Source organism: Zonotrichia leucophrys, chromosome Z (assembly GCF_028769735.1).
Source record: "Zonotrichia leucophrys gambelii isolate GWCS_2022_RI chromosome Z, RI_Zleu_2.0, whole genome shotgun sequence".
NCBI lineage: Eukaryota > Metazoa > Chordata > Aves > Passeriformes > Passerellidae > Zonotrichia > Zonotrichia leucophrys.
Window position 1 is genome coordinate 24,511,746 of NC_088200.1, and position 26,323 is coordinate 24,538,068.

Below are 26,323 nucleotides of genomic sequence, written 5' to 3' on the forward strand. Positions count from 1 at the left end.
TGGTGGGGGGCTGCATTGCATCACTGAAGAGAAATTGAAGTATCTTGACTTTAATACATACTACACATTTTCCAAAACAGTGTTACTAAATATTAATGTCTACAACGGGTAGCAAAATTGTTTCCATATTCATTGCAGTACAGCAATAAAAGCTTTTCTTTCATTCCCTCTGTGGTTTTCTTCACAGAGATAAAATCACTAGTGCATTTGTGGTTTTATGTGAATGAAATGTCTCTTCTCAATTACTGTTTCAAAACAAGCTTTCTAATTCCTATTGTCCTAATCTAAAAAATGAATTATTTGTCACCAGAAAACTGGCAGTGTCACCTCACTTTTGATTAAAAAAAAAAAAGAAATTATTTCAGAGTTTTATTAGTTTCTGAAATGGCTGGTTTTTAATGTAACTACTGTACTGTATAATTCATGCACATAGAATAGGATAGTAAACAGAGTTAACCTTATGGTGTACCTACCAAAATATGTTCATAAAATTCGCTGGGGTCGGGATGGTTGGATGGTAGGACCACTGGTCTGAGAAATGAAGCAACTGGCTTCCAGTGCCAGGTCTGCCATTTTCTGTCTGATAGCTGAAAACAAAAAAACAAAACAACAACAACAACAACAAAAAAAAAAAAAAAAAAAAAAAAAAACCAAACAAACAAAAAAACCCCACAAACACCCCCCCAAAAAAACCCAAAAAACCTAAAACAAAATCTCTGGAAGAAATATCATTACCCATTTGTGTAAAGTTTTTATGTGGTACCTTACTTTTCACTCCAAGATTTTTACAGTATTAGTAGTTTTACATTCTCATTCTGCCTAGGAAATCCTAGGGATCTTTAACCAGTAGCATGTGGTGTTTTCAGGCTTTAATTCAGAAGAGTTGATAGTAATGAGCCTCCCAAATCTTCTGTGTGCTGCAGGAATTTCTCAATGTTCTGCTGTTGTTTGTGTTATTTGGGCTTTCAAGAGTATGAAATAATTTGGGTTTTATCATTGTTTTGGAGGGGATTCTTTGGTTGTTTTTAGCCTAATTCTGTTAAGCTATGATGCTATTTTGTTTTTAGCTGGGTGAGAGACTTAAGTAAAAGGTGATTGAGGATTTTTTAAAAAAATCTCTGCCCATGTAATAGTTTTTTTAATTGTTTCAAATGGCATAGTCTAATTGTGTTACGCTAGGCATGGAAAAGTTTCATCTGCCGATTATTTGTAGGGAGTGTGTAGGAAGAAGATGTAATAGTTTCAAAATGGATGATTCAGACTGGTGGGAGAAACAGCTCCATCCCATGTGTAAGGATTAGAAGCCCAAAATCAGCTCGGATAAAATTAGGCTACAATGTGTAGGCCTGTTGGGATTTTGAAGAGCTGGGGTGTTCCCATCTGCCATCATTCTGCCCATAGCTGAGAAATAGGTTGAGCAGGCAGAATGGCTGATTCTCACAGTTTCCATAATTTTTGCTGGCAGTTCAAAGTTGTCCATTGATAGTCACATGGCTGAATATGTAAAACAAACCCCAGTTTTCCCTTGGCTGATTGTGCTGCGTTCGTGTCTCCTGCAGTGTGTAGTTCTGGGATATGGAATAGCACTGAACTGTTGAGTTGGTAACGCTGCAAAAATGTGCGTGAGTTGTGCAGAGAGATGTTTATGTTTAAGTGTAATGGTCTTGTCTAGAGACATCTGGTTTATACTGTCCTTGAATTCTTTTCCAGATCTCTGTCCTATTTTCTGATTTTGTAATGTAATGGAACATTTGCTATTAATTAGAAAAGCCCTTAATGTCCTTACTTAAGAAAAGCAGCTAACTCAAATCTCAGGAAACTAAAGTATATTAGTTCAAAGCAGGGTTGTCTAATTCACAGCACCATTTACTGACCAAGTCCCCACAGTCTGCATCACAACATTTGGGAAAAGCTGGGGGTGACTGCAAGGGAAGCATATGTAAGCCCTACTGCATGTGTCTCTAGGTGCACAGCCTGGTATTGTCTGAAAAGGAAGGGAAGGCAGAGTTGATGATTCCAGTGTATGGCTGGTGTGTAGCACTGAATTATACAACCAGCTCTGACCTTCAGGTAGAAATAATTGCAAGGAGGGCTGCAAAATGGGTGATACAAACATGGGGTTTGGACTTTGGATCACTGTGGCTCAAAAACTTGGCTAGTCACATAAGCATAGATATGAGCATCCGTGCTCTGTTTTCTAATAGCAGCCCAAACTGGAATTTATGCTCATCTGAATATGGATTGGGGAAAAGATTAGAAAAATAAAGGTGCTCTGTATCATGCAACATCCTTCATGTTGCAGTCTTGCAGACTTACTCTGAATCTCATGCTTTTGCTGGGCAGTGGAACTGACCTCAGCAAAATATCTTAACCAGGTTAATACAAATCCAGTTTTGACCCACAGCACCTGAAGAGATTGTGTAATATTCTGCTAGTGCAGTGGGGACTGTTTCAGTCTCATTATACATTTATAAATGGAACTTGAATGGAGGTTTTTGAGTGTGCATGAACTGTGCATGATCAGAGCTCAGAGAAGCAGATTATAAATTTCTCTGGTTCTCTGTTGAGACTGGGCAAATGGGAAATCTTGGTAACAGGATTAAAGAGCACTACAAATTACATTTACAGAAATACTCTACCGGAGTTATTTGAAAAGATAAATGTGAGAATCTCATATAGTTGGTGCAGACAATCTCAGGAAACATTTCTTGCCTTCCTGCCTCTCACATCCTTTCCTTCAAGAAATTCCTACACTTAAATTTGACTGCGTGTGGATATATGGTATGTTAGGACCATGAAAAAATGAAACTGAAATTTACATATCCTAGGTAGCTAAACACATTAAGCATGCAATTCTATGTTTGTGATTACAATTTCATTGAAGTGGAAGGGAACAGTAGGACTGAGTCTTATTTTGTCTCCACTGTGGTAATTTCATGTAATGTGGTTTGTATAAACTTTCTGTCCTCTGACCAGATTTAGCTCTTTCAAAGCATGTCCTGGGTGAGGCTGGCACCTTTTTACTCTAAAATACACTGTGTATATCAGTATGTTTTTATTCAGACTGGTGCAGGCATTCAGAAACAGTCTGGTGCTGGAATCTTAGAACGAGACAAGGAAAATAAATTACATTCCCTCATTTTCTGGGTCAGGTCAATTTTATTTTTTCCTCCTTGTTTTAGTGGACATTTGGATTCCTGCTGATTAGATTGCTTTGCAGTGATGTTAACACAGTCAAATTGGCAGGAAGATATCCCATTGTGTGACTCAAGAAAGAGAAAATTCATGGTGGCGTCTGTGGTGTCTGTAGTTCTTTTACCCTTCCAGTTGTTGAGACTGCAAAGAGTATTTTGCAGAGTGCTTTGAGATGACGCTCGGTGGGTGACATTGAACTGTGTCTGAAGCAATAATTTCAGGTCTCAAGGTCGGGAGGGATTCTTCCTTCAGAGGAAAACTGCTTGCTTGCTTTTAGTTTGTTCCTGAGCCCTTACCCCCTCAGAAATTTTAACATCTGCATGGCTAGAAGACCTTCAAATAGGTTCACTTAAGGAGTAAACATTTGAATAAACAGTTAAACATATGTTACAGAATCAGTTGTGTGGTGTCAAGGGTTTGTCCTGTGAGTCCCAGGTCCTGCAATCAGACTTCCTCCAGCATGGAAGGAGTAGGGCCTCTGGTGAGTTTAGAGGAAGAGTAAACAAAATAGTGATGGGGAAGGCCTGTGGCTAGGACAGCGCGCCTTGTACCAAGCCCAGAACACTCTTCTGTGGCTGTTCCCAGGAGTTTGGTGGGAGCAGGAAGAGGAATGTTTGGCTGTTCAGGGTCAGGTTTGCGGGCATTGCTGCTTCTGCCCAAGTAGCCACTTCAGCTTTGCTGCCTGTCGTTAGCTGAGCACTGTGCAACTTCTTTCAAGCCAGGCTATTTTGTAATAAGAGTTTTGTGTACATTGCAGTCTGGGTCCATCTAATGACAAATTTAACCTGAGACTTGGATGAGATGCCTGAAGCAAGTAGTTGTTTGTGCAAGGAAGCCATCAATACCTTCTTGGGTAGGACAAAAAAATACTTGAAAATGGACTGAGACAGCTGGGGACTGTGGTTGGGAGGAGGAGGAACACTCGCCTTCTTACCACAATGTAAAAATAGAAAACAAACAATGTTAATTTTCTACAGCTACCACTTCTTTTAAAAAGTTGTTTTATCTCAGCAGGATTTTAAAAGTTTGTTTTTCAGTATATATTCCTAAATACTCTGGCACATGGAGCAGTTAGGTGCACTTCAGCAAAGAAATGTCATAAAGAATTCCACTATTTTGAGAAGGTTAAAAAATCCCTCAACAAATCAAACACAAAACCATAAAGAAATTACAGATTACTTTGCAAAATGGCTGCTTTTTTAACATGTATTAAAACTTGACCCTTGCTGTTGGAAATCTGATCCCTGTCAGATATTTTAAAATATCTGTTTGCCGACCTTAATTTCTGGAGTCTTTGAGCTGTTATGTTCTAGGGCTTAGATACCTGTGACAGCTGAGTATGCTGCTGCATATTCAGCATTGCAGCTGAAAGAGGCAGGACTGGTGACTGCAAACAGAGACAGTACTAACTGCTCCCTGCGCTTAGTTAAATAGCTGCAGCGATGCATAACAGCAGGAGGGAGAGGGTTAATGAGGGGTAATTCCATCCTCAGAGGGACCACAGGGCTGAATGGAAACAGCTGCTATGCTGCAGGCTCTAGGCTGCACAGGGAGTTGCTGGCAGCTTCGGTGAAGGGAGGGAACAGGAGACGAATGGTATGTGGGGAAGGGAATAAACAATCTGGAAAAAAAGAACACATAAAAGTATCTTATGTCGGGACCCCGGAGAGGGGAGAAATCACAGCAGGCAGAAGTGGAGGAAAGGAGAGTTCAGGCTGGAATTGCAGACCGGAGGAGTGAGTGCAGCCACCTGCGAGCCCTTGACCTCCCTCTGTGAACATCACGGCTTACAACTAAGTCAACATGGCACAGTGTAGGTGTAACTTGGATATTGAAACAGCATAGCTGTCTAAATGCACGCTTAGCTGAGCTAGTAGGCTCTGATGGAAGGTGTGGGGATGTTGCTCAAGATGGATGTATGTGGCTTCACCAGAAATGCATGTTTCTGATGGTATTTGTCAAAATATGAATATGAAAGTAGGAGTTTCATTCACTGAAGTCAAGTTACCCACAGCTCTGTAGAATACAAATAATTTGTGTAATTGCCATCTCTGGCATGATGCCATGATGTTGTCACTTGTAGGTTGCCTTCTTTCATATACCTGTCGTGTGCACAGACATGTCTTGTGTTGCTGCTTGCATATCCGCAGCTGTTACCAGCATTCATACACAATAAATTCCCAGACGTGTTTTAGCTGAAGACACAGCCTGCCCACTTCATGGAGGGGGAACTGCTAATGCCCTTACCAGTGCTTTCTACTAAAGACCTGCATTTTTCCTTGCAGTTGATACAGTTATTTAAAGTAGGGGTGATGAGGAGGACAGATGACTTTGAAATTCTCAGCGCAGAGAACCATGGAATATATCCAGGAGAAATACTTGAAAACACAAAGACGTGCAGGCTAGATTGTTAATGTAGTGGAAGTCAGTGATTTAATATATGCATAGATTGAGGTTGCTGACAGCAAAAAATCAGCATGGCTGGCTGTACAGCCAAGCACTGTCTCACAGGGCTGTGGTGTGTCAAGCACCAGAACTGTAAAACTAAAGCAGTCCAAAGAAAGGCACCTGGGAGGGTTAAAAGTGGAAGAGCTTGTCCTGTTAAATAGATTAGGGTATGTTAGCCTCAGATGATAAGGAAGAAAAAGAGGTATATGTTTTGAGAGAGCATTATAAATTCACGAGTGATATGAAGGAGATCAAAAGGGACAAAAGTTATCTTTGATGTGCAGAATGGGCAAAGCAATATCAGAGAAGCTTTACAAATGTGTAAAGGTAGTTCTTACGTGTGGGTTTTTTTTTTCACTGATGTTTCTACAATTACATTAGAGTGATTACTGTTTCATTCTTAGAATTACATTAATGAAAATATTTCTTGATATGTCAAGATTTAGAACCCACAGAAACAATTGTTGAGAAGGTAAATGAAATTGAATGGAAAAAAATGCACCAATGTAACTCTTCACCTGAACTGTGAAGTATTCTGTTACACAGATAGTGAAGCCATGAAAAATGAAAAAAGTAACTTCAACTTTCATTCTGCTAGATTATATGAGTAATATGCCACATGCTGTATAAATACTCAAATTGGAATGCTGTATGAATGAGGTACGGTTTTTATGAAGAATTAATACAGAATAGCTTTACAACTTTGGAATCAGCAAATTTTTTTGCCTACATGCTGTTCAGGGGTGAAAAATAAACCACGTGTTAGATGGAATAATGGAGTGTTGGTCCTTTTTTGTCAGAACTATTAACATGAGTAAAATATTTGCCCTACTTTAAACAGATAAGGAGGTGCTACATTGTGTTCCTCTTAAGATTAATGTTTCTGTATCGGCAGCAAAGAGCACAAGATTTATTTGTAGAGCCTTATGTAGATTTACAGCTGTTCCATTTACTGCTTGAAAGCTCTTTATATGTCAGGCTCACAGTGAGTCTTTTTGTATGGGTGAATGTTAGTGAAAGTGGTCATAAGAAGGATGCAGACATTTTTAAGTGTTAAGTGGAATGTGTAACACATACAAAACCTTTGAATTATAAATTTTGTCTTGTCATGACCCCTGCTTTGGTTTTTTCATATGTGCATGTGTAGGCATGCATTTGTGTTATATAAACATAAAAATATATTTTATCAAAATGCTGTAGAAGCAAATTTCTGTGCTGTCCTGACTTCCTTAGAGAATTAGTAATGTTATTATTTGATGATTTAAAGCAAAGAAAATTACACTCAAAGAGAGAACGACAGTCTCAGGGGATGTGCACTTGCATAGAACCATGCTCTGGACTCATAAATATCTATGCAACTCCTGTTTATTTAATAGGATTGCATGGGTGAAATGCAGGGTTGAATTGTGCATTCAGAGTCCGAGATAAGGAATGAATCTGCCTTGGGCTTGGTAGAGACAGATGCATAATATTGGTAATACTATGTAAATTAATTCAAAATGTTAGAGCAATTGCTGTTTTTCTGTGTGACTGAAACTTTCAAGTTTGGTAATTATAAGCATCTGTAATTTCAGTAAGTGCAATTAAATTTCAAGTGTGTGTATATACAAGTGAAGATTAATTGTCTGATAGACACATTTGAATCCTCAGCTTATTCTTTTTCAGAAAAATTGCAGAGAAAAATTCATATAAAATGAGTAGTCTTAACCCAAATATGAAATAATGTGGTTAGAAAATAGCTTTTAATTTGCAGAAGTTTTTGACATTTAAGAAAATTGTTGTATACTTCTTGATGAACAAGAGTATAATGTTTTTATACCAGTTGAAAAAGAAAATAGAGACATTGTCACTTGAAGAAAAACTGAAGTTCATCTGTCAAGCCTCTGTCTCTGAACTTATAGTAAAAAAAGAAATAAAAGGAGGTCTTCGTGGGAAGAGACATTAAGAGAAAAACATTTAATCTTGTACCAGGGTTCTCCAGACATCCATGAGTTTTGCAGACAGAGTTTTGAACTGGGCTGAAATTCTAACCATTGCACTCATGAACAGTAGCTTCAGGTCCATAATTACTGTCTCTGCCTCCAAATTACTTTTGATCCCATCTTAACAAATTGCTGTCACCAGTTGACTCAAATGCTCTAGCTTGGTTTTGTCATGATACAGACTCTTGATTCTCTGCAAATTTTACAGCTACTTGTTTTTATATTGGGAGAAGCCTGTTAAATAAATTGCTGAAAAAGTATGATGCCACTTGGAACAAGATGCTGTGCCTGACGTTACAAACAGAGATACCATGTTGGCTTAGTAGTCCAGTGCATGACAAAAAAAATACTTATCCTGAATGGAGTAATATATCCAGGTGTTACTGAAATACTAAAAAACTTACGTATACAAATATTTAATTCAGTAAGCAAGTTGAGGTCTGCCAGCTGTGCAGATTTATCTGTATTAGTGCAATTGATAATAAACATTTATCAAGGTTGATTTTCACCCTCTTAGTTTGTGCACTGGAGGTTCTATTGCATTAACTGTAAGCTGTATGACTGGAAAAGAAAATGTAATCATGCTATTGAGTTTTTTGAACAGCTCTGGTTGATGAGTGGCGTATCTTTGTGCTGTTTGCTTCGTTCCAAAGGTAGTAGCTATCAGAAAGGAGTTTGAGGCATCATGCAGAAGTGTTGCATAATGTTTTCTGGTGACCAGCACTAGATCTGAACATTCAAATAAATGGTATCTGGAGGATGAAAGGTGGTGGGGGGCATTTTCAGTTTCTTGTTTCTCTGACACTGCTTTTATCTTGCGGGGGGGGAGGGGGAACCCTCCAGTGGTTTTCAGTAATGCAAATTGTGTTCTTCCAGACAGAAGAAGATGTTTTAAGTGGTATTTTTCAGTATAAAAATAAAGATATTTATATCAAAAGAGTTATGCCATAGAGAGCAAGAACTTACTTGAACAGGGGTATGGACTGTTTTTAGAAAGGGGCAGCAGTTTGTTAGGATAGAGCGTAGCAATTGTGCTCGAGTCTTTTCTTTATTCAGCATACTTTCATTAAGAATCTTTATATAAATATAAAAAAACTTACTGATGTACTGAAATCCAGATAAGCAGATGCTTTTTTCAGTGTTTTCTGTTGTAAACAAGCTCCTCTAACAGTGTTGTAGTAACTGTTGACATACTTCCTTATAACATACTCTCAGAGATGATTCATCACAGAGCCTTATCAGGGCTGTATTTTGCAACAGTAATTGTTTTGTATCCAATTTGTTAAAATTATAAATTGAATAATAACATCCCGTGCAGTGGAAAACCTCAGCAGGAAGTAACGCTAACTCCTCCTGCAGTTTGCCATCCATTTGCAAAGCTTTACCCAGTATTGACCAGGTAATAAGAAAGAGAAGGCAGTGAAAAATGCAAGACTTGTGATTGAAAATGCCAGAATGTACTGGGTACTTCTTATGAGAGAAATACTCAAAGACAACTCACATGGAGTTGTCTTTGGCATGGAGCTAGAAACTTCCTGCAGCAACTGAAGTTATAGTAGCATAAGTAATTTTCCTGCCTTGGATTTGTAGTAACTCTGAAGAAATTAACTGCCCTTGGAGAAGTTGTGCATCCAGTTTTGATTGGCTTGTGAAGATTACTGGGCAAAAGAACTGACTTCTGCCTAAAACAGCAAGTTCTGGTGTAGGAAACAGTTGTTTGTGCTAAGAATTGACGTGTAGTAGTGAGACAGTGACCTGGGAATATTGGTCTGAGATTTACAGCCAGGAGTGTAAAGGTGGCTGATAGTTAAAACCCTGTAGCCCTTATGTTTTTTTTTCTAAAAGCATTTTAAAAACCACTGCTTCAGTGTAAGCTGGGGGATCGCTGGAGACCTCAGTTTCTTTTCAACTTTTTCACTCTGGATAGGCTTTGACTGGTGGGTGTCTTTAGGGATGCTGGGCTTCGTGGAAGGAGTGGCCATCAGGAGATGGAAGAGGGAGTGGCAGCTGGCCGGAGTTTAAAGGAGCAGGGAAGGGGATATGAAGGTCTCAGAGGTGCAGCTGACCTTGGGAAGGTGAAATAATTAAAAACTGTACTGAATGTGTTTTGTTAAGCAAGTACAAGTGCATCCAGAGAATTTTGCTGTTGCATCTGGGAGCTCCAAAGATGTTTAGCTGCTTCTAAAAATCATTTTAAAGCTGTACTTTTGGAAGTTACATAATGGACATTGTAATGTAAAGCTCTTTAGGGCATAAGCTGACTAAGGAAAGCTGGAGAGATGTTTTCTTTCTGTGAGTTTCAAACAATTGGACAAGTAAATCCTAGAGGATTTGGTGGGTCTTTTTGTTTGTTTTCTGGGTTGAGTTGGTTTTTGTTTGGGGTTGGTTTCTTTTTAATTGCTTATGGTAGAAACAAAGTGCTGATTGGACTTGGCAATACAGATCTTATTTCTCTAAATTTATGGTGACAGCAGATCACATGGGTCATTTTGGAGACAGAGATCCTTTGTATCTTTGTAAGTAGTTTTATTGCTGTTCCATAGTCCTATCTTTCAAAATCAGAAGTTATTTTGAGATAGTTTTTGGAAAGAACTCAAGAACTATGAGATATTTTAGTAAATTTTGATTAAATTAGCATAACAAATAATGTCTAATGTTTGAGTGGTTCTTGAATGGTGATCTCTGTTTTGAAAGATCTGTATTATTGTCAGTCAGTAAATGCTGAGGCTGAAGAAGCAAGTTAAGTTGTTACAAATTATGGCAGAACTCTTGGTAAACAATCCAATGTGGATGAGCTTACACTCTCTCTGTTGCAGCCAGCACTGGACTGTGAGTCACCATAATGCTAAATGCAAAGGATTGAGTGAGGTGCATTCCTGTGATTAGTTTTCCACTCATTTTGTTCCTGAGTGGAAAATAGTGTGCCCATCACCTCAAGAAACTGGAAAGGAATTTGGCATGCTGAGATTTCAAGCGAAAAGGACCTGCAATGAACTTTGCTGTTTTTCTTCTCTGTTAATTTTCTCTGGAGATGCTGGGCAGAAGAGGAGATAGGGAAAAAATAAGTCTGTTCCTCTTTGCATTGGTGCAGTGATAGAGATAATTTGCCTTACTTAAATTATGTTGAGAGTAAGTGTAAGGTGAGTAAGAATGCTAAATGAGTTAACTGAACAGTCCTTCTAAGACAGGATGAAGGACCTAGCTATGATCCCTCCTAGCTCATAATTTTGTAGTAATTTATTATTATTATTTTTAGTTAAAGAAAGCTGTGATTGCAGATAGTATCTTGAAAAATGAAGACAGTATTTTGTTCTAAGCTTAGTCTCCCCACAAGCCCGTTTTCATACTCTGCATTACTGTTGTTTTGCTCCCTCACTGGGAGTGGAAATAGCTGCAGGTTCCTCCTCTGGAAGGTAAAAGCAAGGCTGACCTTTCCTGCACAGTGTGGATGCCTATTCTGAGGCCATCGGGTTCCACATGTGGGCTGCCCTGCAGTGCCGCAGGGAAGATTCTTAAGAATCCCAAACGAGTGAATTTGCCAATGTGTAGTTGTTTTCTGCAGTCCCCAGTTTCAAGTGTTAGTCTCCTTTTGTTATTTTTAGGTCTCAGTATTTGGCTTTTCTTCTCATGTAATCTAAAATTTTCTTTTCAATGATACTGTAAACATCTGTTGTAATAGAAGTAGAGCCATTAGTCTAGGCCTCTGGCATACTCAGAAGTGCAATTAGCACCATGGTCCATTTATCAAGTGTGAATTGCCAGATTAATTTTTCAAGGGAAAATCTTCCATGATTGCATTCTTTGTTTTTTCCTTTAATACGTTTTAAAACTGATCCTGCTCACCAGAATAGCATTAGTTTACCTCTTCTGTGTACTTCTAAAACAATCTTTATTGTATTTTCTTTATGGAACATTTTTTTGCTTTGATTTAGTTGGAATAGTTTTTTGGTTTGTTTTAAGAAATAGTTTGAAATATTCACAGGTGCCTGCAAATGCTAATTTTCAGTAAAAAAAACTCAAGCAATTTCAGTTGAATTATTTTTAAATAATACAAACAGATTGAAAACATCTTCTGCAGATTTTTCAAATTAAAACTGTGTCTTACAAAAATTTGGTCTTTGTTTTTCTTGAATTTGAATGGCTCCATCCTGGCAAGTGTTGGCACATTATTTGTTTAGTATTGCACAAGCATATGAAGTAACTGTCTAATGTTTAATATGACAATAATTGCCTCAGAAGCACAGTCACAAAATGTCCATTTTGTCTGTCACTTTGAAAATATATAGGCTTTTTTTATTAGCATGTAAGAGTTGTTTCAGACGTAAAGTTTTAGGGCATATTTGTAGGCAGAAATTTGGTGGTACCCCTTTTTTTAGTAATTTTGACTTTGCCTTGGGTAGTTACTTAAAGGGCTGTTGACTGGTATTTCAGGGCTGTGCTTTAGAGATCATAGCTGAAAATGTCTGGGGAATATTGATTTATCATGTCACTGCTTCTGGGATATGGTTATTCTTTTATGTTTTTCCCTTCCATTTTGTCAGTAAATTTACAGAAACTGAGTTTGATTACATTTATTTCATCATGTGGACCATAAAAAATGAACCTTTTATGGGCCATGGCTAGGAGAAGGTGGCATGAAAACTGTGTAAGACAGAGAAGAAAAATCGTTAAGAGTAGCTACACATTCATCTAACAATCACTTTAAGTAAGTGTTGTTTGCAAGTAGTGCTGATCTGTGTGCCTGATAAAATGTAAACTTGACAACACCTTGGAGTTTTATCTGTAACAAACGTCTCTAACATGAGTTTCATATCTTTTAACTTCTCTCTTAGAAAGATTTTTAAGCTTTGACTTGACTTTTGTTTCTTTTTGTTTGGGGTTTTTTTCCCTGGTTGTGTGAAGCAGTGCTGTGATTTCTTTCACACTTACTGTTCTGTGTAATTTTTTTTCCTCTGTACCTTGTTCACATGTCTTCAGTATATCTACCATGCATTAGCATGAAAGTTTCTCATTCACCTGAGCAGATAAGTGCCAGCCTTGTCTGTGCTTTCCCTGGACCAGCCCTGGTACTGTTCTGTATTGCCATTTGTGAAAGCTACCAATCTACAGCACAACCACAGCCCTGAGATTGCTGAAGGTTTTATTTTTCTGTCTCCAGATGTGTTTTTCACTATGAACTTACATCACCAACCTTTTCATTCTTTGACTGAAATCCCTCATTCTCTTGAAGAAGAAAGGTGTTAGAAAATACAGTGGATAGACATTTGCTGTTTTGCCCTTTTTGCACTGTTAGCTGGAGTTCTAACTTGTATTTTCCATGTTGTTCTCTACATGTATCATCTCTCATGTTACAAAGCAGCTTGGGTTTTCAAAGCCAGCATAATGTCCAGTGTAATTTGATAACAAAAGAATTGGAACATTTTCAGAGAAGAGGCAAAATTCTTAGTATTTAATCATATGTTTTTATGTATGGTGCCTGTTATGAAACTAAGTAGTTGCAAAACACAGAAAATGTTCATGTTGTGGATTATTTGCACTATACTATGCAAAATGCCAGTGGGAAATGAAAAGGAGAATGGCAGAGCCTGGTATTTTCTGACCAGGTTCTTCTAGACAGTCCACATGTGGAAGCTGTGATGTTTAATATCAGATTTATTTATTTGAAGATAGTTGATGGTATACAGGATTTTTGTTTTAACATCATGTCACAGAACACAGTGAGAACACAATACAGGTACAAGTCAAACACAGCAGAGGAGAGCAGTTGCAGTGCACAGCTCAATCACAGAGCACCAGTATGGTTCCCAGCCTCCCTCTAACATAATCACCCCCACCACACTGAGCATCCCTGGCTTTGCTAGGAGTAAATGTGTGAATTGAAACTGGCTCAAACTCATTACTCACTTTGAAATTCTGTCAGTTGATTATGTTTTTATAGTTTTTATTTTGGGCTGAGCCATGTGTAACACCCCACGCTGGCCTGGCTAATACACTCCTAGACATTCACACTCTTAATGAGCTTGGGTAGAAATACACACCAGCTGATTTTTTCAGCTGTTCAGTTGTTTATCAAAATCAAAACCGACCCTCAGATCCTCTTGGTGTTGAGATCAAGTCAGCTTTTTTTGCAACAGCTGTGCTCAGTCTCACCCAGCCACATTCTTCCTGAGCTTCATGGACACATACCCTGGCCCGTCTCTGGTCTTTCTCCCATGGCAGGGCTTTACTGATCAGCCACAGAGGACACAGAGAGAACAAATAAACTGGGCTTTTGGTGTTTGGATGCATTGTATTGGTATATAGTTTGGTGTGATTTTATGGCTCCCTGGTTATGTCCGAGGTTACCTTTCTGAACATCAGTTCCCAACTTACTGGTGTGCAGCAGTGGTGTGGCTAAGGAGTACAGGAAGCAAGGGGAATAAGATAAGATTAGTACTTAAATTTCACAGAGAATTATATGCATAGGTCCTTTTTGTAATTTCTCTGTTGAAAATAGCAAACATGTGCAGTCAGTACAACTGGTTTTAGCAATATGATTTAATTAGTCTGGTTCCAGGCTGAGGGAATGAAAAATGTGGATCAGATTTTGTGGTGAGGATCACGTTTCACAATGGCTTGGAAAAATGCTGAGTGTAATACTAATTTTAGTGCTTTTTCAGGGCTCTAACCTTATAATTTTTTCAGCACCCTCATTCACTGCCCTTTGTGATTTTCTCTTGGTTTTTTCTTGGTGTCACAACACTTCTAGCAGTGTGAAGTGAAGAACACTTCAACAGTACAGTAGTCACCTGCTTCCTTGGCATTCAGTTCATCTTATTATCCCATCTACTTCTGTATTTGTTTCCCACAAAATTCTTCAGAAATATGACTGCCCACAAATGTTGTTCCTGATTCCTGCATAAAGCATTTCATAGCACCAAAACCAGTCTTCAAAGCACAGTGCAAAACAGGCATCACATATCATGTCTGCAGTATTGTGTGAAATGCTCGTAGAAGGAGGTGGATAATGAGGAAGAAACTGCATTTATAAAGGAGGCTTGATCAGAGGTTAGGAAGTTGCTTTTCCTAAGCTTGTTCTTATGTTTTTATAATTATAGTACCTTTCAAAACTTAGCTGTACATTGGTTTGCATTTTAACAAAAGCATATTATGGAGTTTGTTACTTTATATTGGTAATATCTTAATAATAATAAATAATTGTTACTGTATATTTAATATATTAAAACCTGACAGGATATATTGGGTATAGCATGTGGTATAGGTTTCAGTAAGCTACCTGCTGTTGTTACTGTAATAAAAGCTCAAGGAAATTGTAGCTTCTAAGCCAAGACAGGTAATGAATTTTTAATTTATCCTGTGCATCTAATGTATTTTCTTACTTTCTTGGATGATGGTAGAGAAGCAAATTGGTTGGCCCTTCTAATCTTGTTCTCACATGTTGACCCAGCTTGTCCTGTTGGACAGTTTGGGTGCCCCAGCATCACAACAGTGGTATTTTTCTTGATGGAATTCGAGTAGATGTATTGGATCAATATAAAGTTTTTGAACAGTACAGGCTTTGTCAATTGAGTGTTTTCTCTGTATGAAGTAGGTTCGCTGTACAGTCTGTTGCTTAAAGGTTCAGATCAGTATCTTGTACTGGCAGAAATCTTTGTGCTGTCTGTATTAATTTTATACACTACTGAGTTTTTGATTTGTTTCAAAATCTTGTGTCATTAAGAGGCAGCCCACCTTGAACTATAAATGCATGGTATGAGTGTTAGTCATAATGACTCTGCCTTACCTGTCATTATTTGCTGAGGGGAGAAAAAAAACCAGTATGCTGTATGGCCACCCCAGTTCTCTCTGTCTCAGTTGTCACAATCCTGTAGTAGTTCAGTGCTGCAGAGTTACAATTGTGGCTGACTTACTGGTTGAGATTTTTATATTGAATCTTTCCCACTTTAATATTTTGGCTTATTAAACTTGATTTCTAAATACGAACTTTATTTTTCCCCCACCAAGAATACTTCTGCATAGACGGTAGCTCTTTGCTCAGATGTTACCTTTTCTGAGTTACAGCAACATCCAAAGATTGTGTTCCAGTTCCCACCTGCCTTGTGATAAACAAGCACACTGGGAAGCATGATCTGTGGGAGCGCTCACACCTTAAGGGAGAGTGCAGCAATGGTTCCTAACACCTTTTTAGGGAATTGCAGAGGAGAGCTTGACTCTGCCATGAATACACAGTTACAATGGCTGTGTTAATCTTATGTATTCAGTGGTAGCTGGAGGCATCACTTGCACATCAAACAAGAGTATCGCAAGCAGCCTTCCTTTATTATGATAGCTTCTTTTTATGTAGTCTGCCCTTTCACTGTGTTGTTTGGGGGTTTTTGTTGTTCTTGTTTTGGGTTTTTGGGTGGGGTTTTTTGTTTGTTTTTATTTTTGGGCTTTTGTGGTTTGTTTCTTTGTTGGTTTTGGGTTTTTTGTTGTTTTTTGTTTTGTTTGTTTGTTTTGTGGGGGTTTTTGGTTTTTTTTTTTTAAGTATATTAGGACTTGGAAACTGAAACAGTCCAATTAATGAAAGATGGTAAAAGATACAGCAAGCTTTCCTTGTCCTTAATAAAGCTGTCCTTTGGTTGTTTGGAGAAGAGAGGCGCTATACTGAGCACAGAGGTGGATGTAACTCGCCCATCTTTGGCAGGAGCTGCTAGGCCAGGCTGCTGTAAAACCAGGCACAATTCATGTTGTTTCTTACCCAGCTTGCAGTGTGCTAGGGGACATGAAGAACAGCTGAGCTGACTGCAGAGGGTGAAGAGGACAAAGACACATCCATTGGAAGTCTGCCTCGTTAGTTCTGCTGTTCAGAGAACAAGTTGCTTTTCATTGAGATTTTCAAATTAATGGTGTCCTTTTATATTACAAGGCCATGTGTATGGACATTATTAGTCTTGTATTTAATTAAAACAACAGCTGGTGATCATTTAATTACAGGGTACGAAAGGGAATGATACTTGACTATGTAGCATTGTTTTATTCAATTTGGAGAATTGTAGCCATTTTTCATGTACTACTTGAAAGCTGTGGTGAAGGATGTGCATTTTGATGAACAAACTTGTGAGCTTCATTGCAACAATTCTACTCTGTTATGGCAATAAGGTAAAACAGTGGCTTAAAAACTCACCAGATTTCCTGAAAATCGGAAGGAAGTAACGAACGGATTGGTACAATTGGTCTGGTTCTTTTTTCTCTGTGCTGTGAAATCAATGCATAGTTTCCTTCTGCTGAAGGCCAAAAATACATCAAGGTATTAAGGATGTTTCTGGGTTTATTCAGAGTTTTCAGTGTACATACTTTATAGAAGCTGTGTAGGATATGCCCATAGCAAGCCTGAGCTACTGTTTTTACATGAAAAAGGAGGCTGCCTTGAGAATCTTAAATATTCTGCAACATAAAATTGTGCATGTATGTAGTTGTACTGAAACAAATAACTGCATGTAAGGTATTTTTGTAGCTGATGTAATGAAAGTCCTGTTGACTGAACTGACAAGTGAGGATACCCAGGGAATTACTAGTTACACAGCATTTAAAAAGGCAGAATTCACATCCAAATTCCTTATTAAAATTTTCTTTCTTGTCTTGAAGGCACAGTTTTTTTCACTAACAATGGATACTGTATGTGAAGAGCCATTTGGTTCTGGTCTCTGCTGTCAGGCAGCTGCTTTCACACATCAGCATGGGAAAACAGCTATGGTTTTGCTGGCTTCCAGTATTATAAAGGGAGAATTTATATCAAAATAGGACTCACTAACTGATTAATTGTAAATGAAACAAGAAAAATTACTTTTAGGTGACCCGCCCAATAGAATATCAGATTGAGGGACTGAAAGTGGGTGGAGGATTAGAAGCAGTTTGTATTTCAGTCTGAATCTTGGCAGCAGAGCAATGTTTGCTGTGTTGCTTGGTCTGGTGTGAAAGGTCACTTCTGTTTTCATACCCAGCATAACTTGAAGCTGTTTCTTTACGACTACAAAGAAAGACTTCAGGGCCAGTGGCTAGTTCTCCTCCTGGACTTTCCAGTTGTAGTTGTCAGTACTTAGTGTTGAATTCTGGCTGATGAATTTGGTGAAAAGATGAATGGGGTATTTAAGGACAAGAAAAGAGTGGGAACAATTAAAATTCTTTTAAGAACTGTTCTTGGTTTTTAAGTTGTATAGCTAACCTAATTTCAATGTTGTGAGTTATCCTAGCCTGATATATATTTCCGAATGCTGTCAGCTAAGTGTAGAAAATATCTTTCATCAAAAGGATCTGCTGCAGAAAGAAAATTAGTTTGGGTTCTTCATATGTGGGTTAGTAGATAAGAATCACTGAAACTCGCTGGCGTGGGACTGAGGAGAGCAACAACTGCAGAAGAGTAGCTCACAGTGATGTAAGCGTTAGTTGCAAAATAAAAGCAAATCCTTTGCATGGAGCTATCCACTTTCACTAGAATGATAACCTCTATATGTCTAAAGGCATCAAAACGTGGTACACCTCATTCTATAATGCAAATCTTAGTCAGCATTTAATGTAAGGTTTTATAGCGCAAGACTCAGGCTATGTCTTAATGCAGTAGCATTAAAGCTAATCTATGCATTCCTAGTTGAATTATTCCTCATTGTATTTACCCTTATAAAGGATATGGTGAAGGAATGTGTGTTCTGCCTGGAAAGAAAAATTCCATGTTTAAAAAACTATTAGTTAAATTGTTTTATGTGGAATTTTTTTAGACTTTGTTCTAAAGTTGTTCTACTGAAGTTCCTATTAACTACTACAGAAAACTAGCATTACTATAGCTGCCATATAATATTGTCTCTCCTCTAGTGCTAAGTGGCTTGTGAATTGATTCGTTTGTTTCTTTCCTTTCTGTCTTCCAGCTTCATTTAGCAGCCCTGGCTTCATTAAAGGGAGACATTGTGGAGCTTAATAAGCGTCTACAACAAACAGAAAAGGAGCGTGACCTGTTGGAAAAGAAATTGGCAAAAGCACAGGTGAGCAATAGTAGTTCAAGATTCTGAAGATCCTTGGTTTTGTGCAGTCCTTGTTCCTGAGAGAGGATAAAATGCCAAACAATGTCACAAGTTAAAAGAATTTTAAGACTGCAAGACACATAGTTGCCATACCTTTTATATGTTGAAGACATTCTTCTTAAAAAACCCATAAAAATTAATTGGTTGCATTTTGTTTTGAAGTCAATATAAGCAACAAGTGCTTTGAATTATTGTAGAATATAAGAATTACAGGTTGCTCTCAGTGGGTTAGGTAACAGGTTGCAGAGCCTTGCACTCCTGGGTCACATTTAAACACAGCACAAATTAACACTGATCAAAAGTTACTGCCAATTTTCAGTGCTTTAATGTTATGGGAGAAGTTACTTGGGATCTCAGTTGAAATAAACAGGGCAGGAGACTCTTTTTTCTCCTTTTAATGCCTTTATTATAAGAGATCAGCTCAAGATTGGGAAGCTCAACAGGTCTGCAGTCTCCGTCGTGTCTCCCCGCATGACTGGGAGGAGGAGGAATGCGCAGCTTTGTCCACCACGGGCAGAGCTGGGGGTCCCGTCCTCGTGGGTGCCTTGGGTGTAACCCCGATCTCGACTTTCTACTGACTCCCGGCTCGTGGTCTTGGTTTCAGATGATGTCTGCGTTCAGGGTGAGGGGCAACAAAGGCTTTCATCATCGCTGCAGACTCAGCACTCTGTGCCTCACATCTAGACATCACTCTAATTTCTTAATTCTGTATTGGCTCGTTGGTTTTGGGGTCTTTTCAGTAAGTTTGACACTTCCCGTGGCATGCTGGTCTCGAAGTTATTTTGCATCTTCTGATGCCCCCCTCCCACATCTGGTCCCCTCCCCTCACTGTCTGGGGAGAAGAGCCATTAACTTAGCCCTAGCCAGGGCCTTTACTGATACAAAAGGAACCATTAACTACAACGACTGGTGATTATAATAACAAACAGGTAGAACGGTAGCAGCAATGACTGGCTTTGCAACCCTTTTTTCACAAAAGAAATTGGCAGATTTTTGTTTGCAACATCAGTCTAGCTTCCAGTATGCCAGTTGGAATTGTGGAAAATACAGCCAGTGGAAAGCCAAGGGCTTTAATAAGAATAAGGTTGGAACTCTGATGCTTTCATAGCTCTTACATAGTGGCAAATGCAAGCAAGGAAAATTGAACTATTTTTAATATTTCTCTCTTCGGCAAAAAAATCTTTGTTTTCAGATACTACCATTGTACCAAATACCTTTTATAAATAGCTAACATTTCAAAGCTAATTCAAAATGCTTGGATAGAGACAAACAAAACATTTTGTCCTGTGCCACCTTATTTGTTGTTCAGAGATGTTGTACAATCTCCAACCTTGGAAGTACTCAAGGCACCTGGACCTTGTCTTGGGTTGCATAAGGGACTGAATGAGTAAATGACTGTAATTCTTAGGTCCCTGTAATCCTTAGCCTTTCTGTGACTTTACAGATTTGTAGTTTTCTGGTATTTATTTCATTTTGATGAGACCTTTCATCTCTGTTACTTAAATTCAAGCCAAATATAGAAGTGTTTAAGCAGTCTCGATTTTCAGGCTCTTTCTTCAGTCCTCCCTTATTTTGGCCTTTGTCTGCATTCCCTAATGTTTTTTTCAGCTGCTTTTAAGATTTATGGGCTTGTAAGTGATACTGTTATTGCAGACCATCAATGTAACATCCAGAAATAAAATTACTTTCATGTTTTTATTCTCCTCAATATGTGATCCAGAGCCACTCTGGGAGTTAACATGGTTTATCAGCTATAATCCTGAGAGCCTTTTGTAATTTCTGTGGCATTCTTGGGATAGTCCTCTTTCTGGCTTGCAGTTTGATATGAGGCTGCATTTGACGATCATTAAACTCTCAGATGCATTCACTGTATCCAAATGATCCGCATCATTCTGCATGATTGCACTGACTTTATTGTTGTTATTTATAACTCTGGAGGGTCTGGTGCTAACCACAGGTTTTTGTTAGTATTTTATTTTTATTTCTGGGTCTTTATTTAAAAGTAGAGATATTATCTCTCAGCCAGTGAAGAGTGCCTTGTAGGTGCTCCCATACAGTACTGAATACACACTGATGGCAATTGGGATTAAGGATCAGTCCTTAATACCAATTAACATGTGCTCTGTTAGCTCAAGATTGTTTGGTGTTTTCTTTGATGGGTTACCAATTATGCATGTGTACATAGTTCTTGGTTTGTAATGCTGGGGGTTTTACTTGATATTGAGCCATGCAAACACAAACATGGTGATCAGTGCCTCTTGACCTGTGAAGAGCACCCAACTGGAATATCTGAAAAGCAGGCTGGTAGCTGGATTTTGGATAAACAAATAAGTCTTTTTAATGAACAGTTTTATATAAAGGTTTAATGATTTATCTCTTTGCACTTCATTTTTTTCTAAAACTCTCAAGAGGATAGAATTTAGTATGTGTTAAATAAAATACAAATCTTTATTAAGGAATTCAAATCATTAAACAAACACAACTCATATATTGAATGTGTTGGCAGTGCTTAAGTACTGAGACATACACTGGTGAAACCACTGCACCTTGCCTTCTTTTTCTAACTGCATACCAAGTACTTGTGCCACTTAACAAATATTTTTTTTTAACTTTTCTTCCCACTCCACAGAGATTAGTTCATTATTCTTTCCTCTACAGCCTCTGTCTAATGTGAATCAGAGGTTCAGAAGGCATAAATTAAATAGGAGGTGTTTGAGGTTCTGCATAACCATACTCAGATGCTAGTGGGTCAGTATTAAATCTCTGTTCTGCATCTGACTGTACTTACCAAGGCAGCACATGTTTCATTTTAGCTGACATGGTATATGCTTTCTGGAACAAATAGCTCTTAAAACGCATTTTTGCTAATACCTTTCCCATCATTTCATGAAGCATGAGAGGCATTTGGAAGAAAGAATTAGTGATTTGCAGAGAGGAGGTGATTTGGGGAACCACAGCTCAAGTAATAGATGACAAATGGTGAAGAAAGCTAGTTGGACAGCATGGGCTTAAGGTTTTGTGAAGTGATGTAATTGATTAGTGGTTGTTGTAGCATACTCCCTTCCAAATCTGCAGCCTATGGAGACCAGATATAGCTTTTCTCTACATGCTTCTATTATTTCAGTAACCTAACAGATCTCTTTGTCTCTGTTTTTATCAGAGTACAATTCGTCAATAAAGTGATCTCTTGAATGAAATTTGCTGTGGAACACTGGTCAACCACAACTAATGTCTTCTTCCAAAAATCTTTCTGTGATTATGAGAATTGCTACTGGCTCTGTGTGGCACAGTGTCCTGGCTTTGATAGTGATAAACGGTGGGAGTCTGAAGGGACAGCATAAGAAATGACATAGAGAATTTTTCTCTTTCATATCCCCCGCCTTTCTGCCAACATCTGTGAGCAGGAGGCCATATCACATTTTATAGTCCTCTGTAGTTCTATCCTCCATGGATTTATATAATCTTCTTTCTAATCTGTCTACATTCTTGGCATTTCCAATATCCTGTGACATTGAGTTCTGCAGTTCTGTGATTGAGCATGGGATTTAATAACATGCTGAATGTTTCAGCAAGTACAACAAGAATACATAATTCACTTACTATATTTTTCTTATAATTTCATCTCCTTTGACAAGGTTGTCCTGCTCTCTCATTCTTATGCTTAGTCATTGTTATTTTATAATAGCTCTAGACGCAGAATGTGCTGTATTGTTCTGGATCCTGTGTTACAGCAGTAAGTCTCATTACTGCAATAATTGTTTTTTGCCATTCTCTTGATTATTCAGAATATAGGGAGGAACAACAGAATTTCAGTATAAGAATAAAACCAACACTCTGTAGACATATAAGAACAGAAGCAACATTCTCTGTAGACATGTAAGAACATGTGAACTTCACAGGAAGGCTTCATTTTCTCATTTTACAGAGAAACTTGAAATAGGAATGCATGGTGTTCAAATGAACATTGAAATTACTTGTTTTGTTGTGTGATGTCCTTATCAGACATGGATTAATTCTGTGTGTTTGTATTCATCTTCCACATTAGGTATACGCAGAACATATCACAAAACAATTAATTCTGACCATGCCATGCTTTTGTGGTTGAGGATTTAGCACTATAGACTTGTTTTTATACTTAAATTTAGATTAATGGATTGCTACTTTTAAATCTGCCACTCCTCTCAAATTAAAACACTGTATTAGTTGAGCTAAGATTTTTAGCTTCTGTAATCCTGTTAGACAGGTTTATCACTGTGGCTTGTTCAGGTGATGACTTGTATTCTTGGTGAACAGCACCACAGCCAGTGTTTGTCTCTGCAGGGCCTGGGGCACTGGGGCATCTCATAATGAGCACTGCTGCTAGTAGTTCCTTTTTTTTTTTTGACCTCTGATTGAACACTGCAAATTTAATATAAAGATTAACAGAATTAAGCACATTGCTGGTGTTTCTTTCACTAAGAATTCATGAACATTAGTAGGAAATAGAATCACTTGTTCAGACAGTAAATTTGAATTAAAATGTTTTGTCTTGTCATCCTTCTCCCTCATACACTTCTTGCTGTTGTTGTTTCCTAGCATCAAGAGATCAGACCATTGTTAATTTTTATTGTAAATGAAATAATCTTTTTAATCTGTATCAAATAACAACCAAGAGTTCTCAATTTATATTGAGGACTGGAAACTTCTCTCCTGACTCCAACAATTAATTGCTCATCTTTTGCAATCTTTTAGTTGGTTATCCCTGTGTTTGCTTTCTCAGAGAATTAGACCTCTTAAGGGTTTTGAGACTGGAGTTTATAAGTATGAGGCTGGAATAAAGATGAGGAAAAGGGTATAAGGTATTTATTATTAAGGATATAGGTATTTATATTTACCTTGTATTGTGTGACTGACATGCAAATAAATCTTAGGAGCTGAATGTGTACACCTTGGAAAGAAATAGAGACTGATGGCAGATTGCTGTTTTGAGACTCAAAGCATAAAGAAACGAAGGATGGTGGTGAACAGCCACAGTAGTATCCCACAAAAAAACTTCAGCAGTGGGTAGAAAAACATGCATTTGTCTTTTCCTTTTTAAGTTTTCAGATGACAATTCCATAATAAAGAGCACTTTTGAATAGCCAGAACAATTTTCCACTGGTGCATTTTGGGATTTTTACTGAACCATGTTTCCATTGCTTGGATGCTTTTGCCATTTTTTCTTGATGGCTGACGAGAACTTAGGAGATGCAATTCTGTTCCCTGCCTCAAAAACAGACCTGTCCTCAGCATCATGGCTTGTCTTTTGCAGAGGTTTCCTTTCAGCCTTTTCCAGTTGCTTTTACCTAAGATAATTCAAGAGCTCTTTTAAAAAGTCAAATCTTGTGAAGCTATTATTGTATATTGCCAGACTGCTAGTTGTTCACAAAGTACATCTGTCACTGAATGATGTTATCCTGAAAAATGGTCACTGAAAATTGGCTGGAGAAAAGAGAAATCAAGTTGTAATGTGGCTGAAACCCATTAGCAAAAGTCCATATATCTTCAGTCAATAGAAACAAATTCTGCTTTTCAGACATAGCTTAAAAAGACAAAAATTGTTGTGATTGGGGTTTTATTTATTATCTGGAAACAATTATTATACGCTCTATCTGAAACATCCCTTTGGTTTAAAAGCTAAAAAAAACACAAGTGCACATAATAGATTGATCTTTATAATGGTGAGGTAGCATTTGTGGACAAATATGTGTGTCAGAGGAAATTTAGGTTTAGAAAGGCTGAAGAAGCAACTCTTTATTGCCCCTAAATCTGCTTTAAAGCTTTTATGAAACACTTTCTCTGTGTTATTTCTGCACATTGAAAGCTGTGGTAGTTCTTCAGAAAGATACAATGTTAAGATGTGGAAATGTGAGAAATAAGCTGTAGAATGATCCTACTGTAAAGAGTCATCATAAGGTACATGAACAGCCTATCAGTTGCCAACATGAAGTTTCATAAGCCAAGTGAACATTATCAGTCTTCTGAAATGTGTTCCTTTCCTCTCCTTTGAAGTGTCATGATATGATCTGTTTTCCTTAGTGTAGGTGAAAGTGATTTTTTCCACAGCTGAATGTAGAAACTATTTTGTTGTAGTCTGTGGAAGGGTGCTCTGATGTCTGTGCTACTTTTAAGTTTGCATATTCATGGAAGTTAAAAACTGTGGAATAAATTTATTTAAAATGAAAAATAAAAATGTTATTGAAGCTTATTGTAAATTTTAATTTTCAAGCAGTCTTTTTATGTAGATGATGTTATCAAGCTGTGAATATAAGTGGCTAAAAATATGGGAGCAAATTGTGAAAATTCTGGCGCATCTACTCCTTCATTACTTTTTGTAGTCCAAAGGGTTTAGGGAGTTTGCTTGTATAGAGTGTTTACTTGATTTGAAAAAAAAAAACCTGTTTGATTCAGCAGTTTTGGAGGACCTCCAATATTACTATAAATTTTGGCCCTTAGAAATGCTAAGATTTTACATTGCCGCTCTTCAATTAAGGAGTGTGGGTTTTATACTGTTAAGTGGCTTGTGATTCTTGGTTTTTTTGACAGCACAGTACTTGGCATTGTGTGATTGCTAGGAGGCTTGACTGAAGGGGGTCAGAAGCAAAATGTTAGAAATGAAAGCAAAGGTTCAATCAGCATGCAGTACTGGCTTGTCATTGCAGTGGTTTATAATGGTTTATTGTAATTGAAATAGAGCATGTGCTGGCCTGAAGAGTAAGCCAGGGAGACCACATTTAAAATGCTGTGGGAAGGAAAAAGGAGGATTTCGTGATATGGATGAAAAACAAGCAGTCATGTAGCTCTTTAATTGTTCAAATCATGAGCATTTTATTGGAGATTACGAACATATTAAAAATATGCTGTTACCTATAAACATTAATGAAATCAAGTATTTACACTAGAGACGAAGTTATAACCTCAAAGTGTGATTACTTTAAAATAATGTGGTTTCTGCTGTAAGATTTGTTCTATTTCAGACTACATTGGGGAGATCCTAAGATTCAAAAATTATATATTTATTACTATTTTGAGTTGCAAATAGTGGGGTTTTTTCCAAGCATAAATGGCAACTTCTCTTTAGGAAAAAAACAAGTACACTGCACAGTCTGTCAGTTCCTCAAATACTGTAACTGCCTACCTGCATATATCTGTCCTTTTCTCTTGCTAAGGCACTGTTGATTTGATGAGTAGGAAAACTGTAGTGCAGTGCACTCCTGCCCTGTGCCCAATCTCCCTGCAGCTGTCCATAACACCCTTTCTGTTTCCTTGCTTCTCTGCTGCAGTGTGAGCAGTCCCACCTGATGAGAGAGCACGAGGACGTGCAGGAGCGAACGACGCTGCGCTACGAGGAGCGGATCACAGAGCTGCACAGCATCATTGCTGAGCTCAACAAGAAAATCGATCGGCTGCAGGGAGCAACCATAAGGTACTGCAGCTTCCTGGGAATTCTGGGTCAGGGCAAGACTGGTGCAAGATGTGGTGTGAGTTATGCTCTAATATCATGACGACTTTCAGGCTTGTCATGACGGGTACAGAATAGCTGCCCATAATTAAGGTGTGTGTTCTGCAGGGTATCATCCCAAGCACCCAAGAAGTGCTGCCTTCTTTCTGGCAAAGCCACACTTT

General features: G+C 38.1%; 1 protein-coding gene across 6 annotated transcripts in view; it reads left to right on the forward strand.

The window, feature by feature from the left end:
- MCC (MCC regulator of WNT signaling pathway) overlaps window positions 1-26,323 on the forward strand; it is a 183,138-nt gene that overhangs the window by 96,326 nt on the left and 60,489 nt on the right. For all 6 annotated transcript variants that reach the window (XM_064735489.1, XM_064735487.1, XM_064735490.1 and 3 more), the window contains 2 exons: window positions 18,527-18,640; window positions 25,981-26,123. In XM_064735489.1, coding sequence (XP_064591559.1) covers window positions 18,527-18,640; window positions 25,981-26,123 — 257 coding nt within the window. The remainder of the gene's footprint in view (window positions 1-18,526; window positions 18,641-25,980; window positions 26,124-26,323) is intronic.